The sequence below is a fragment of the Microcebus murinus genome, chromosome 10 (genome assembly GCF_040939455.1).
Source record: "Microcebus murinus isolate Inina chromosome 10, M.murinus_Inina_mat1.0, whole genome shotgun sequence".
Taxonomy (NCBI): domain Eukaryota; kingdom Metazoa; phylum Chordata; class Mammalia; order Primates; family Cheirogaleidae; genus Microcebus; species Microcebus murinus.
In genome coordinates this window covers 19,624,245-19,640,338 of record NC_134113.1, presented here as the reverse complement: position 1 = coordinate 19,640,338, position 16,094 = coordinate 19,624,245, and the positions used below count along the sequence as shown (strand labels likewise).

The following is a 16,094-nucleotide window of genomic DNA, read 5'->3' as shown; positions in this document are numbered from 1 at the left end:
TTTTAATTTTTTAAATTTTTATTTTAGCATATTATGGGGGTACAAGTGTTAAGGTTACTTATATTGCCCATGCCCCTCCTCCCCCCTCGATATGACTTTTTAATTTAATTTTTAACCATCCAGCAAACTTTTTGCACGCCTGAGTCAGCACAAGCATCTGTCAGAGAGAGAGGAGCAAGGAGCACGAGGCTGCGCTGAATTTAGAAAGTTAGAGGTGTTCTCATCAGCCACATGAGATGGGCAGGAGATTCCTTCCAGTAGGCGAGAGAGCAGAGTGCAGACAACAGATGGGAGAAAGGTCCCGGTTGCTGTCAAGTTCCTGCATCCTTGTGGTGAGGGAAGGGAGGTGCCAACATGATTGATGTTGGGGGCGGTATAAAAGCACTGGGTTTCTCCCCAACTGCTTGTCACACTGACCTGCACCATCTCTCGACCGCCTGTGGGGTTTCTGTCAACTAGTCCTGGAGGGGAGAAAACTCTTTGGAGAATAACATCTTACTGTGGCCATGCCAGAACCCACTAAGAAAGAGGGTAAGACTCACCCCCAAATCTTTCTGTTGTACTTTTTAATCAAGCATGTTTATGTTGGTGTTTATTTGCAAATATCCCATTTCTTAAACAGACTGTAAAATAATAGAATCATTGTGACTTAAGGAAAAGATCCTTTAGAGTAAAAAGATCAGAGGATAAATACAGCATGACTGTAATAAATGAAAAAAATGTCTGATAGTTTATAAAGGAATACTGACTAAAATTACCAGATGGGAATTTTATCATTCCATTGCAAGGAATCCTTAAAGTGTCATTTCAGGATGTTAATTGTTCACAGGGAACAGATTGCATTTTCAAGTATATTTTCTTAGGCTTGATCACAGATTTTTCACCATGTATTTGCAATTTGCAGGGAGCAGTGGGCTTGGAATGATTTCTTAAATGATTAATAGATTGGATCAAGGTTTCAAAAAAGAACTTGGGACATTATTTCCAGATTTGCTATATTTTTTAATTACAATAGGTTTAAAATACATACATGAAGGCATTCTTTGCTTTTATCAGTGTTTTTGGCGCTTCATTATTAAATTCTTACATGGAAAGAAAATCAAACACCTGGATAAAAGAAACTATCTCTGAATATCACTGATTTCATGAGTTTTATTATAGATAATTTCATAATATGTAGCATTTTAAAAATAATTAAACTGAAAATTTGAAAATATTCATTATAAGAAATATTTTCCCTAACAAAGTTTCTCCTTTCTATAAAAAAGATACAATCAATATTTTAAAGCTACTGATTAATAACAAGTAAATTGGGATTGGTAATTACAAAAACAACAAATAAAAAGCATAAACTAATAGTATAAGTACATTGAGTTTAATTTTTAATGGAAATATCTTCAAAAAATATTACTTCATATTTATCTTCATTAGCACTTACCAAATCTTTGTTTTTCACTTCTGCAAATAAAAGAAAATGATTTGCAGGGCACATAATAGGTTTTTTATTTTTAATTCTTAAAAATATCTTTAACTGTTATTTTGAAGAACCTTGAAAAAGATGCTACACATTGAACCCCAAGTTGAAATACTAACCAAATTATCAAAAGTCTTTTAAATATATTTTCTTTATGTAATTAAGTAACCAGTGTTGACAGGCTGTGGTGATCAGTTTACAGGTTGGCCTTACTTAGTGGCAAGAGGGCATTGATGGATGAAGTCTTCTACCCGAAATAACCACACCAAATGCATGCATTAATATGGGAACTTAATCCTGACTGCCAGGCAGGGAGTCCAGCCCCTGCTAAAGTGTCTTATTTGTAATGCAAATGATTTACATGTGTATTAAGTGTCCTTTTTGTCTGATCTGTCACTTGACTAACCTCTTCAAGGCTGACTTGGATGAAATGCATTCTGTATTTCCTGAGAGCAGAATATTGTTTTAATTACACTGAATTTAGTGGACAAATTTGCAGTTGTTGTTTTGAAGCACAACTGGAAATGACAGGAAAGCTGAAAAACTAATAAATAAGGTGTGACAGATTATAGAGCCTATAAAGCTAATTAAATTATTCGGATTGCTAGACAGGATGAAGTTTTACTTTTTGTTTGACAGCTCGTTCTGATTCATTCTACTTTTAGGGAGAATGAAAATTTTGAGCTACAAAGAGGAAAATACATCTTTCACTTCGGTCACCTCCCCTCCAAATAAATACATGTATTTTTTCTTTTTGAAGAGATCTGCATGGATATTAATGTCTCTATTGTTTTCTTTGCTGTAAAAGCACTGTTGATTTGCATAGGAGTCTCTCTCCTGCCACAGTAATTTTATACCCATGGATTCTTTGGTTAGTTTAAATTTGGATGGTAGGGAGTGGGGGCAAAAAGAGAGTTACTGATATATTTAAAATCCTCTGAGGAAGTACAGAGATTTTTGTTCCCTTACCAGCAGAACTGATTCTTAAAGGAACTGCACCTTGAAGAGTTTTCCTTAGTGAAATCATTTCATTTCAACACTGTTTACGTCAGAAGAGTAAGGAGTATGGCAATTTCATGAACTATTCTGGTCCTTTTACCTTTCCCTGTCATTTCATTTTCACTGGGGCTGGTTTTGTTCCATGTAAGCATCCATCTGAAAGACAGCCCCAAGAATAAAACCTTCTTCGGAGTCATTTCAAACTATCTGCAGAAACCCTCTCAAACAACAGGTTCCTCCAGCCTCTATGGGTCATCTGAGCTCTTTTCTCCAACTGAGAAAACCATGCCCAGAAGAACATGACCCCTTGCTGTGAATCTTGATAGCATACATGGGCCGGTTTGACCCTCCTAGGATCCAGGAGTATCTGGTGACTCTTCAAAAGAGAGTGAGTTTTCAGCACCTAAAGGTGCAAAGAATGTCTCACCCAACTGCCTCCCAACCTACAGTGGCTTCATTCTGGGAGTTTTCAGCTTGGCTCTTGGGAGAGCTGGTTATTGTAAGGAGGAGGAGGAAGGACAGGTGTGGCTTTGGACCTCGAAGAGGAAGTCCAGTGGAAGTAATTGGTCAACAGATCTTATTTAAACTCTTGAAAATCTTTGGGGTTGCTCAGTGACTCCTTTTGGAGAAGGGAAGCATTATTTTTAAGGAGTAACCACTTCCCATTGTTCTACTTTTATTTTTTCTTTCTTTCTTTCTTTCTTTCTTTCTTTCTTTCTTTCTTTCTTTCTTTCTTTCTTTCCTTCCTTCCTTCCTTCCTTCCTTCCTTCCTTCCTTCCTTCCTTCCTTCCTTCCTTCCTTCCTTCTTTCCTTCTTTCTTTCTTTCTTTCTTTCTTTCTTTCTTTCTTTCTTTCTTTCTTTCTTTCTTTCTTTCTTTTTTTTTTTTTTTTGACAGAGTCTCACTCTCTTGCCCAAGCTAGAGTGCTGTGGTATCAGCCTAGCTCACAGCAACCTCAAACTCCTGGACTCAAGCAATCCTCCTGCCTCAGCCTACCGAGTAGCTGGGACTACAGGCATGCACCACCATGCCTGGCTAATTTTTTATATATATACTTTTAGTTCCAGCTAATTTCTTCCTATTTTTTTTAGTAGAGACGGGGTCTCACTCTTGCTCAGGCTGGTCTCGAACTCCTAAGCTCAATCGATACTCCCACCTCAGCCTCCCAGAGTGCTAGGATTACAGGTGTAAGCCACTATGCCCAGCCCTTTCTACCTTTGTCAGTTATGTATGTATTCTTTGAGAAATATATTATTTGTACTGTCAGTTCCAGATAAAAGGCTTATCTTACACTTTGGATTCATGCAGAATTTGAAGCCTAGTAAAATGAAGTTATTCTAATCAAATAGTGAGATGTGGAAGGAAGCTTCAGATTTGTGGGATCTCCCAAAATGCCTTGCTGATTTATGTATCGACTATTAAGTGAACACTAGGAAGTGCCCTACAGTTAACTGCCCCTGGATCCTACTATGTAAAGATATCACCATCCACTGGAGATTTCTCTTTTCCAGTCAAAAAGAAATTTTATCAATATAAAATTAGAAAATTGCCATATATTGTCTTCTGTGGTAGAATCTCTATTAATAGTTTTAAAATATCATGAATAGCTATTAAACCCACAAAAATGTTTTTCTCAGAATTTTATCTCTGCAGTATGTAATGATTGAAATCATAAAGCCTGGTTCTTTAACATCTTGAGACAATAGTTAACTGTCAGATTCTGTGAAACTCAGCTAAATTCTCTTCTAAAACACTGCGTTGAGGCCTTAACGTGAATGTCAACGTTTGTTATGTGATATACCAGGCCCTATCATATTTAACGCATTTAACTTGTCAGAAAAAGGCAAAAGTTCCTCCTTGATGCTTGTGTGTCATTCAAATAGCCTGAGGAGAGTCACAGTAGTTTTCTCATCTTCCATGTAAGACCCCTTCTTGAAAACTCAATCATGCGACCAAACAGAGGTTCTCTTGTGACCATAATTTTAAGGAGCCATTCTGATAACTTTGGGAATCAAAAGCACGAAGTCGTTGTGACAGATTCTCTTGCTGTGTCAACATATACAATATCTACCACATCCATATTGGTCTTTTTCAGTAGGAATAGCTGGGAACGTGGTAACAGAGAACATGATAATTTTCAATCCATAGGAGTTTTCCCCTTTCTGTATCTTTCTATATCCCCTTTCTAAATCCCTAGAGATTTCATTATATTTTCAAGTTCTGCTGGGCCCCAAACCTCCCTAAATGTAGAGCAGCATTCATTACCTCTTGCCCATTTCTAAGCATTTCTCAGGGCTGAGCCATCTTTGGAAAAGGAGCTCTCATGGTGGGAAACCTCCCTCTCATATTTATTCTTTGACCTTCAGTTTCTACCTGCATGAGACTGGACAGCCTATTTCAAACACCAAAATAAACGTGTCTTTGGAAAGTCATAGAATACTATCTACATAGTATTCTACATAGAATACTATCTTTACCTCAAATTGGGGAAAAGTTAACAATTTATGCAGAAAATAAGAGGAAAGAAGGGAGAGGAGGAAGGAGGCATTTTATCAAGGATGATGATTTCCCCTCTTGACTTGGAATGGTTCTTTAGGCCAAGTTGAAGATTTGGATGAGGAATAAAGAAGTTATATGAACAAATGCCACAATATTTTTCCCCCTGAAAAAAATGGCCATGCTCTACTGGAGATGCATGGCATAGATTTGAGCTATCTGTTGCAGGAAGGGATACTCTTAGGGCAAATGCATGCCAGAGGAGCTTAATACTTGGCAGAATCATTCTTTTTCAGTAGACTGCTTTTATGACTGTTCGTACTGCACCTGTTAGGAAGATAAATAAAGGACTGGCCAATTCTTTCCTCTCAAGCACCCTAAATATATCGCTTTAAAAAAACTTTGGAAAAACAAGCTGTATCCTTGCTTCTTACCCAGTTTGTCTAAAGCAATTTCCCTCTTGTTCCCAGGCTTTTCAAACAGCTGTGAAGTCAGGGGTAAGGAAGTTGGTGAAATGATCAAAGGTAGAGGTTAGGCTCATTAGCTGTCTGAGGGACCCAGGTGAAAGGGAAAAATGAAACATGTACGATCCTCTATCCTGTCAATGGCTCACTTTCTTTAGGCCATGAGACACAGCCTTGAAACACTTTATTTTAGGTTTCTTATGCACACACAATTCATAGAGTTTCCTTAGTTATAGCAATTTCCAAGTATCCTCGAATGCAACATGAATGTTAGAATAAACTATAGAGGCTGAAGTTGCTTTTTAAAAATGCTCCAAAATAAATAAATAAATGGTCTCTTTAAAAGCTTGAATAAATATAAAATGATGTTCTCACAATAGTTTTGTAAAAAGGTACATTCTCTTTTTCAATTTTAGAGGGTCAGAGGAGGAGGCTGCTATGAAATTATTGCTATTGAGTTTTACAGCCCCAGGAAGTATTTTTGCTTAACATTCTTATGCCTGTTTTATTTAAAATTTATTTTTAGGCTCTTTATGGATACACAGAAGAATTTTTATTTTATTAATAATTACTATTTTTATCTGCCGTCGTCCTTCTTAATTAGTCTGTGAAAACTATATTAAGAGACACAAAATACTCCTGGCAGCCAGTGACTTCAGTGGTAATTCTAAACTTCATCTCTAGACATACTTGAGTGTGTTAGATAATAAAGAACAGGATTAAAGTTCTAGCAATTTTAAGTAGAAAAATTTTAATTTCATGTATGTAACTGAGGGGATATGGCCATGTCCGCTTTGTTTTTATTCCATGTCAGTTCTTGATGGAAACAGATGTCTTTTCTGGAATCATTGATTGGTTCAGAGCATTGCATCCTTAGGCAACTCAATAAATACACAGAAAAGTAGCTACTGAATTAGTGTTCTGAGTTTATCAGAAAGGAGCTACTGTTTATCAAGAGCAGTTTCCTAAAATTTGACAGCATGGTGATTAAGATGAAACTAAAAATGAAGAAAACACTTTGACACTTAATTACACACATGTGTGTAAAGTATAACCAGGGAGAACAGGGCTCTCTGTCTTTGCAGCTTTTTGCAAAGACAGACCCCCAAAATCAAAGCGATTATATTGTCTCATCGCACTCAAGTTGGCGCTGTGTGGATGGGCTCAGTTCTAATTTACAGAGAGTACATTTGTTTTACACAACAAGCCAGATTTCAGGATGTTCCCATTCATGGGACAGAGTATTTTCGGGCTTTTATGTACATTTCCAGAGTAAAGTTTTAGATCCCATCAGATTGGGGTGTGAATTAGTTGATTTGGCAGAGAGAAAGACAAGGATCATTCGATCTCATGCTTCTTTCTTTCTCAAAATGAGTTCACAAAAAGCTAACTAATCTGACTTTCATTCTGCCTTTCAAGTCTAAATCCACTTTGATAAGACTTGCCCTTTTCTACTCCCTTAGGAATCCTTTTTAGGCCAATTTGGCACATCAATGTAATATCTAAAATTATGTTTAATAATATGTCAGGTGTTAGATCTTATCATTTTGTTTTATTCACTTTTTGACTTATGTTTAACTATTTAGTGTAAATAGTTTTCTTCTCCAAAATTGTACAAATCTGTCTCTAAATTCCATCAGATCTCTTTTAAAATTCCTCAGGAGTTCTTTGCTTGCATCAGGTAATAGCCTTCACCTTCTAAAAAATTTTATATATCTTGGAACAGAATGTTCTACTTACAACTAAAAATTCATGTATATGAATAAATCTGCATTTGTCTTTGGGATTGTTCTGCATATAGCATGTATTTTGGCTTTTTCTTTATATTAAGTAATATGCATTATTAAACAGTGACATAAACAAAGTATATTATTCATAGAACACTCTAGACAGTTCACATTCCAGCTGCACCATGCATTAAGTTACTTACACTTTGTATGCCTCAGTTTCCACATCTGTAAAATGTGAATAAAACAGTACCTAATTCATTGGGTCTTAGTAATAATTAACTGAAATAAATCAGGTAATGTGCTCAGAACAGGGCCTAACATATAGTAAGATCTCAAGTATTTTCCTTCTAGAGCAGTAAACTCAGAAATCTTGCTTGGCATAAGGTATAAAATGCTTCACATTTACTATAAACGTTGAGGGCATGTCCACCAATGTAAGATACATAATAACCACCACTTACCTCTTTGCCTTAAGATAATATTTATAATAAATTCCAAAAAGGTTGCTACTATTATCGTAACCATCATTGCCACCCTTGTATTTCGTTTTTTTATTCGTAGTGAAACATCTTAGCGTTCACCTACAGAAGCTCAGATAGAATATAAGGTCTATAGTCCAAGGCCTCTGTCGTGTTCCCACTGGAATGCACCATATCCAGCTGGGGGTCTCTAGTTGTCAGACATAAGGTGATAACTGGTTGGGTTGTTTCTTCACTGTTCCATTGTGGGGCATGGCCTTTCCCATTCAGATGAAAGAGTCACCCTTCAGAAGTAACAATATCTGCCACCAAGGGTTACAAGGCTTGAATTTGTGGGACATTGAGATTTCTCTCCCTATCAGGGGTGCTTTTTGGCCAGTAGGGCCTTCCTTGGTCTGGGTTTTTCTGAGATATCCCCACAGAGAACTCTCCATGACCACATATGGATATGGTGGGTGATTGATTGAGTGCCGCTGTGTTTACTGCAGTGGAATTTTATTTTTATGACCCCACCTGGCATCTGGCCTCTCCTTCCTCTATTTTTAAAAAGTCACCCAGTGTGAGGCCCAGCAATGGCCTGGGGCAAGGCCTTTAAGACACATATCCTATAACCCTATAACTGTAAATAAATAACCATATATAAATAGGTGATACAGACCCTGTGCAAAGGCAAAGGGAAGCACTAAAGGGGAAAATTGTTAACAATTCAAATCACTTTTGCAATGATTTCCTTTTGACCTGTGCTAAAATGTTAAACTCCTCCAATATGAGTAAAACTCCTCCCAGTAACCTCATCTTTGCCATCCCAACCCCCATTTGATTCTTTAAAACATGGTAAGAATAATGAGGAAGATATGACGTAGAATCTTAGCAAAATATCTTATTTTCCTCTAGCCCCATGTTAACAATGAGAAGCTATTTGTTGCCATGTAATAATGACCATATTTTAATCCTCTTCCTGTGGGGAATTACATCCTGAATCAAAACATGCATAATTAGAAGGGTAAAAGAACAAATTGACCAGGAGAGGAAAAAACCCTGTGGATTCAGAGAAATTCCATCAAGCTGAATAATGAGTCATTGATCATTTAAATAATCAATGTACAATCAGATTTCATCTACTCAGAACCTTAGAGTACAGTCTGGAAACATTTGGCCATAGTAAATAAATATGGATTAAATTGATTAAATCATTCTAAATAGCTGCATTCTCTGCAGAGCTAAGAGTTAATTTAGTTATGTAACCTCTCAACCTTATTATTTCAACCAATTTGGATAGAAACATTCCTAAAATGCAATATATTATTCTTTGCTTTTAAAAATCAGCGGATATAATTTAACTTTGTCTTAAACTATAGATATCCTGAGAGCCTAGGAATTATTTGCTTTGGTGTTATGTGAGTTCATGCTGATTGGTATTTTGAATTTGTGTGCAGATTTTTGTAGCTTTCCAGCTTCATTCCTTGCTAGAAGGTTGCTGTCTTCTTCAGCACTCTTGTCAGTCAGCTTGTGAAGCTGCTCTCCTCAATTCCGTTTGTTGTTTGTTGACTCCACTCCAGGTAATTAATTTGGCTAACTGGGTTCAGTGAGCATGACTTTAGGAGGAGCTGGGTGCCTAATGCACAACATTTAAGAAGGCAGTCACTTTCCGGGTTGTGCAAATACAGGATGAGCACCTGAGAGGGAGCCCCTCCCTAAATCTTGCTCCTTAGGCACCTGCTAGCCTGCCCTAGCCCCAGACCCTGGCTTTACTGAGGACCTAGGGGGCTCTCCCATGGGTAAAAGCATGGGAACTCTTAGCGCATGGAGCTTGAGGACCTTGAACCAAATCCATTTTGCTCTTCAGAGGCCCTTATGATTTGCTGGTCAGAAGCCATTATCTGGATAAGTGAGGTTGTGTGGTAGCTGAACTCTGCGTGGAGAGGTGTTACTAGACAGTAATGTCCTCTAGTCTCTGTTATGATGAGCTTAGGAAAATTAGTCATTGTCTTCAGAATCAATTTATGGTTTTTATTTTGATGATTCATTCATTTTATCAATCATCAAGCCTACAAATATTTCCCCAATGATGTATATGATGAGTTTCTTCTTAAAAACAAAAATAAAAGCACACAAAATCTTTTTCTAAAGATTTGCAATAAATTCTAAACCAGTGGTTCTCATACTTTTTGGACTCAGATCCATTTGCACTCAATAATTTTTGAAGAAACTAAACAGCAGTTTGTTTATGTGAGTAAATATTATATACACTAATTTTAATTTTCATTTCTAATACAATAGACATTGTATTATAATATAATATTTACTATATTAAAAATTAAAATTGTGTATTGTATACTATTTACTATAGTGGAAATTAAAATTGATAAATGTTTAAAACACAAGAATACAAAAGCACGCATTCTTTTCTTTCTTTTTTTTTTTTTTGAGACAGAGTCTCACTCTGTTGCCCAGGCTAGAGTGCCTGTGGCGTCATCCTAGCTCACAGCAACCTCAAACTCCTGGGCTCAGGTGATCTCCTGCCTCAGCCTCCTGAGCAGCTGGGACTACAGGCATGTGCCACCATGCTCCATAATTTTTTTCTATATATTTTTAGTTGTCCAGTTAATTTCTTTCTATTTTTAGTTGAGATGGGGTCTTGCTCTTGCTCAGGCTGGTCTCGAACTCCTGAGCTCAAATGATCTGCCTACCTCAGCCTCCCAGAGTGCTAGGATTACAGGCATGAGCCGCCTCGCCCGGCCCATAAGCACGCATTCTATTAGCTGTCAGAATACTGATATTAACACACATTATATATCGTCTGAAAAACTCCACTGTATATTTGCAAGTTAATGTGAATGAAAAAGGCAAATAATGTCTTAGCATTACTAGTATGAAAATCATTTTGACCTCTTGGACTCCTCAAAATGGTCTTAGGAGCTCTTGGGAGTCCCAGACCATAGGTTGAGAAGCACTATTATAAATCTATTTAGAATTGTCTCCAAAAAATCTGTAATTCCCTTAAATGCCAAGGTATAAAATATCCATACCTATAGCCTATAATGAATAAAGTGGGGTACAAAATAAGCAAATAAATGTGAAAACGTTAAATTAAACATTGATTCATGTCCAAATTCTGTATCACAAGCACATAAGCAATATGGCCAATAAAAATGCACTGTTATTTGTATTTGCTGATTTTAGGGGGTTCATTTATGATTAAGATAATCAAAATTTCTCTATGTGTTATGGATGTACCCATGCAAACAATATTTTATGCTAAGGCAATTTGCATTGTGCTATTGACATATAAGCTCCAGGCTAGAGTATGGACATAGTGCCAGACCCCACCATCAACAGGAGAAATGCCTGACAGTGTTTATTTCCTATTTAATCTAAAAATGAAGATAATTTGCTATACTACCACAAGGGACAATACAGGAATTGGCCAAGTAGAGCCTTTTTCATCATGATGTTTACAAAACATAAAGTATTCACAGTTTATTTCAAACCTAGACTTTTACTTTGAGAATAAGAAATTATAATTAGGAATAGCATACAATTTTCTCCTACACCTCACATTACCAAAGGATGGTTTTAGAATATTTGTTTTTCAAAATTTTTCCCCAAAAAAGTGACAGAAAGAAAGCCACAAAAAAGCCACCAATAATCATAACACTCAATAACAACTTATTTTGTGTTCTTCCTGTCTTTTCAATGCTTATATAATGTATTTGTGTGATATGATCATGATTTCCATGCTATCAAAATTAAATTGCACATGAGGGCCCATCAAATATTATTAAGTAGGTCAAATAATGCAATATTTGAGACAGTGAGCCCATGGGAAGGAGAGAACCGAGTTGTAGATATCCTTTTATTTTATTTTTTTTTTATTTTTTTTATTTTTTGAGACAGAGTCTCGCTTTGTTGTCCAGGCTAGAGTGAGTGCCATGGCGTCAGCCTCGCTCACAGCAACCTCAAACTCCTGGGCTCAAGCGATCCTCCTGCCTCAGCCTCCCCAAGTAGCTGGGACTACAGGCATGCGCCACCATGCCCAGCTAATTTTTTCTATATATATTAGTTGGCCAATTAATTTCTTTGTATTTATAATAGAGACGGGGTCTCGCTCTTGCTCAGGCTGGTTTCGAACTCCCGACCTCGAGCAATCCGCCCGCCTCAGCCTCCCAGAGAGCTAGGATTACAGGCGTGAGCCACCGCGCCCGGCTTAGATATCCTTTTAATATACAGACATGGACATATAAGGAGAGATAAGATTTTAATGAATTTTAAGACAGATTCTTTTCCTTCTGTTAGTTGCTGACCTTGAAACTCCTATCATGGAAAATAGAAATGGACAGCGCTGGAGAGAGCCAGACCATTTATGGAGTTACTGGGTTCCTAGTCTTTCGGCAGCAGCACAAAGGCCACATATGGGGCTGTGTATTTAATAGCTGCCACCAGTGCCCGTCAGTTAGAATGCCCTGGCACGGGCTGTGCAGGCATGCCATTGGTGGCATACCTGTGCTTTTTACAGTAGGTGATCATAGGAAAAATCCACCAGAAATAGATCTAGCCCTTTGAAAGCATTTCAGTGCTGCAGAGGGTGAGAAGGTTTATATCTGTGAATTAGAAAGGATCAAAGAACAGCCACCCTCGCCTAAGAAGGAAGGGGCTAGCTTTAGTTGTTGGTTTACACTCCAGTCCATTGGGTTGTCCATGAAAATACTTCTCCTTGAGCTTTTTTTTTTTTTTTTTTTTTTTTTTCAGAGAGTATCCTGATTACTTCTTTTTATTTAAAAAGTAGGAAAATAGGGCCAGGAGCAATGGCTCATGCCTGTAATCCTAGCACTCTGGGAGGCCAAGGCGGGCGGATTGCTCAAGGTCAGGAGTTCAAAACCAGCCTGAGCAAGAGCGAGACCCCATCTGTACTATAAATAGAAAGAAATTAATTGGCCAACTAAAAATACATTAAAAAAACTAGCTGGGCATGGTAGCTTATGCCTGTAGTCCCAGCTACTCGAGAGGCTGAGGTAGTAGGATTGCTTGAGTCCAGGAGTTTGAGGTTGCTGTGAACTAGGCTGACGCCATGGCACTCTAGCCCAGGCGACTGAGTGAGACTCTGTCTCAAAAAAAAAAAAAAAAAAAAGTAGGAAAACAGATGCTTCTTTAGTCCATCCTGTTGGCATGTTTTCTAAGAGAGACATTGTGGGGTGGGGTTGGGGGGAGGGGAGAATGAAGAGAGAAGGACAAAAAAACCAACTGTATTCACCTGGCAGGAAAGTACCACAGAATTTGCCCTTTGGCTTTTAAATAAGCAGAAATATAACAAGACCTCACCTGAATAAATAACCGTTTGCTTGTTTAAGAATTAGAAAATTTACCAGAAGGCAGGAGCCTTTTGACCATTAAGACTCAGCTAAGCTAGTTGACAATAGTTGGCACCGTTGACTGAGGATTACTTGCTGAGAAACTGGTGGGACAGGTTCCTTGACTCAAGGTGCTTTGCTGCTTTTCTAGCCCAGATTTTAAAAGGAGGGGATTCCTTAGAAAGGTGAGGGATGTAATATTCTTGAGAGCCAAAAAACACTAGTCCTGATTGCTCTCCTGCCCTTGTCAAGAAATGCAAGACGTGTGTTGACAGTCAGAAGAAATCTAAATGATGGGGTTTGGGCGGATGCCTCCGGAACCTTCGGCCAGCGGGAGGGAAACCAATGCAAGACATAGTGTTCCCTGTGGGTAACGCAGACAGAGAAAGCTGCCCATGGAGTGCCAGGGGACAGTTCTGGATTCCTTGGCAGCAAGGAGAAGGGGCTTTCGTGTGGTAGGAACAGCCTGCCAGTCAACTATATTTATGGCGCACCTGCTGCATGGAATTTGAAAAGGAGGAGGAGAAGGGCCTTGTCCTCAAGAAGCTTATGATTAAAGGGAGAAGGAAAGTGCCCAGCTACTGTAAACCCTGGAGCTTCCCGTCCACATTGGAAAGGGGGCTGGGGGGGAACTGGCGATATTTGGGCAGTGGGCCAAGCCTTGTTACTCAAAGTGTGGGGTGTAGACCGACAATGTTGGCAATACCTGGGAGCCTTTTAGAAATGCAGAATCTTGAACCCTGCTGCTGCAGCCCCCATAGTCAGCATCTGCAGTTTACTCAGATCCCTAAGTGATTCATATGCACACAGCAGTTTGAGAAGCTCTAGAAGATCCATGCAAGTAGTGAGTCTTGAATGTTTTAAGAGAGCAGTGTGACCTGGCTCAGTGGCTACATTGACACTAAAGGGCAGTTCATCTACCTGTAGGTTTCTTAAACACAGGGACCTTATCTCATCTCAGCCACTTTTGTAATGCCCTTGCCCTGCTAAGTTCATAGTGGGAGCTCCATGAAATCCAGCTACATGAATGCTCCTGAATATGGCCCCTGTGCAGTGAGGTGTCTTGCAAATTGTTGGTAATGAATGATTCCCGTAGAGGCAGCCAATGAATTTGGGGAACATGCAAATGATTTTTAGAAGAGTGGGCAAAGCTGGGCATAACAGAAACTGTCAGAGTCAAAGGCATGACTCAGAGTGACAGCGATGCCTCAGCTGTTCCTTCAAGGTGATAGTGGGTTCCTTGGGGCCCTGAGACTCACCTGTAATGGTTCATTTTCCATCTAGGTCCTGTGCAGCTTGGTCTTCACCACTCCTGGTTTCCCATCTCTCCAGTTTTAGGACAGCTAGAATTCTTTGTTTCAAATGCTCTGAAAACAACTGAGGGTTCATTTTCTTTTATCCTTTCTGTCCCACCATGGCTGATTGATCGATCTACTTATCTCCCTCGTACAAACTACAATGTATATAAATTTCATCAAACTCAATGACTGTTCCCACTTTACAGTGGAGGTATGAGGGGCCCCTCTCTTCCGGGGTCCAATCCCTCAGCCCCTACCCCAATTCCAAACATGTTCGAACACAGTGCAGCCCACAGACCTGGAAGTGAGACAAATCCTTAGCAGGTGGCATGTGCAGAAAGACATGAGTGTCTTCTTCACAGACAGCAGAATAAAAATAGGATAATAATGATAATAACCGTGAAGAGATAAAGCATGTTTCCTGCCCCTGTTAACTCATTCATTCCTGCCAATGACCCTTGAGATAGGCTATGCCATTATTTCCATTTCATAGATGAGGAAATTGAGGTACGTCCCACTCCTACAGATAGGGCAGCATCCATATGAGGCTATGTGGTCTTGACAATAAGACCAATCCATTCAGCAGGGAAAATGAAAGGGGGGAAATTGCAGGACAAAGTCCATAGAGTTCTAAGGATTATAAGAATTAATATATACTAAGTCCTGCTTGTAGTGGGTACCAATAAGTGGTTGCCATTTATTTATTCATTCACTGGCTATAATGTAATGGGGTTTCTGTGACTATAAGAAGAAAAAGTTCTGGTTCTGCCCACCTAGCAGGCAGGCATACATTTTCCTATTTTCACTCCCTGCAACCATCCTACAAAGGTCTTAGCATGAGTAGCCTGTATCGTTTGTGTAGTTCCGACTATCTGATCCAGTTGGCTATTAATGACCCATGTTCTATAGATTTGGTGGAAGTTGAATTAAGCCCTTTCAATTCTCATTTTGGTTTGATTTTGGACCTGTTACACAGACCGTGGGGACCACAGACACAGCAGAAATGGAGAATTTACATTCAAGGCATATTTACAGGTTCAGCGCCCAAGGTGATTCTCTTTTATTTATTTGATTAGAATTCACCTTTGGCCTTACTTGGATTTTAAGCCACCACGGCTTCCCTTACAGAATGGGCCTTTGTGACACAGATGCTGACAAAGTATTGTCAACTTGATAGTTCATACATGATCACGAATTCTTAATCACAATCTTCTTAATTCTTTTGTATCAATTCACTGTGCATTTAATGTGTTTTCAGCAATAAAATAAGATACCAGGTAGATAGGAAAGGAATGAAAGATCCCTATCTTTGTTTAGTTGGGGAGAAAAAGAAACATAAATATACTAAGACTACTGGAAAATAATTAAATTGCAGTGAATAAAGAGTGTATCATTATAAAGTCCAGAATGCTAGGAGAATAAGAAAGGAGAACACAATGAAATAATTAGCTCTGAGCACCTTTAGAAAAACATCAAAAAGATGGACAAAGATTGCCAAAGGGTCACGATGCTGTTACTGCTGTTGATTATAGAGCTCTTTCCACATGCCAGGAACGGTGCGTGCTGTGCATTTTACAAAGAATTAGCGCCCTGTAAGGTCATTCTATTATTCTTATTATTCTATTATTTCACAGATGAGGAAACTGAGGCTGTTAGAGATTAAGGAATTGCCCAAGACTACACAACCGATAAGGCATAGCGTCGGGCTGCAGAGCTAAGTCTGTGTGACTCCATTACATGTAGACAAAAAGCATGAGGTCTGCTGGGAAGCAGGACACCACTCTTCTCAGTGGCAGAAAGATCAGAGC

The 16,094-nt window shown here is 38.7% G+C and overlaps 1 protein-coding gene across 5 annotated transcripts in view; it reads left to right on the top strand.

The window, feature by feature from the left end:
- Positions 1–391: 391 nt before the first annotated feature.
- Positions 392–16,094, top strand: part of MYBPC1 (myosin binding protein C1) — an 86,843-nt gene continuing 71,140 nt past the window's right edge. For 3 of the 5 annotated variants that reach the window (XM_012772650.3, XM_012772649.3, XM_012772648.3), the window contains exon 1: positions 393–531. In XM_012772650.3, coding sequence (XP_012628104.1) covers positions 507–531 — 25 coding nt within the window. In that variant the 5' untranslated portion in view covers positions 393–506. Of the gene's footprint in view, positions 532–16,094 lie in introns of all 5 variants that reach the window. The other 2 variants (XM_012772651.3, XM_012772647.3) reach the window with 1 other exon arrangement.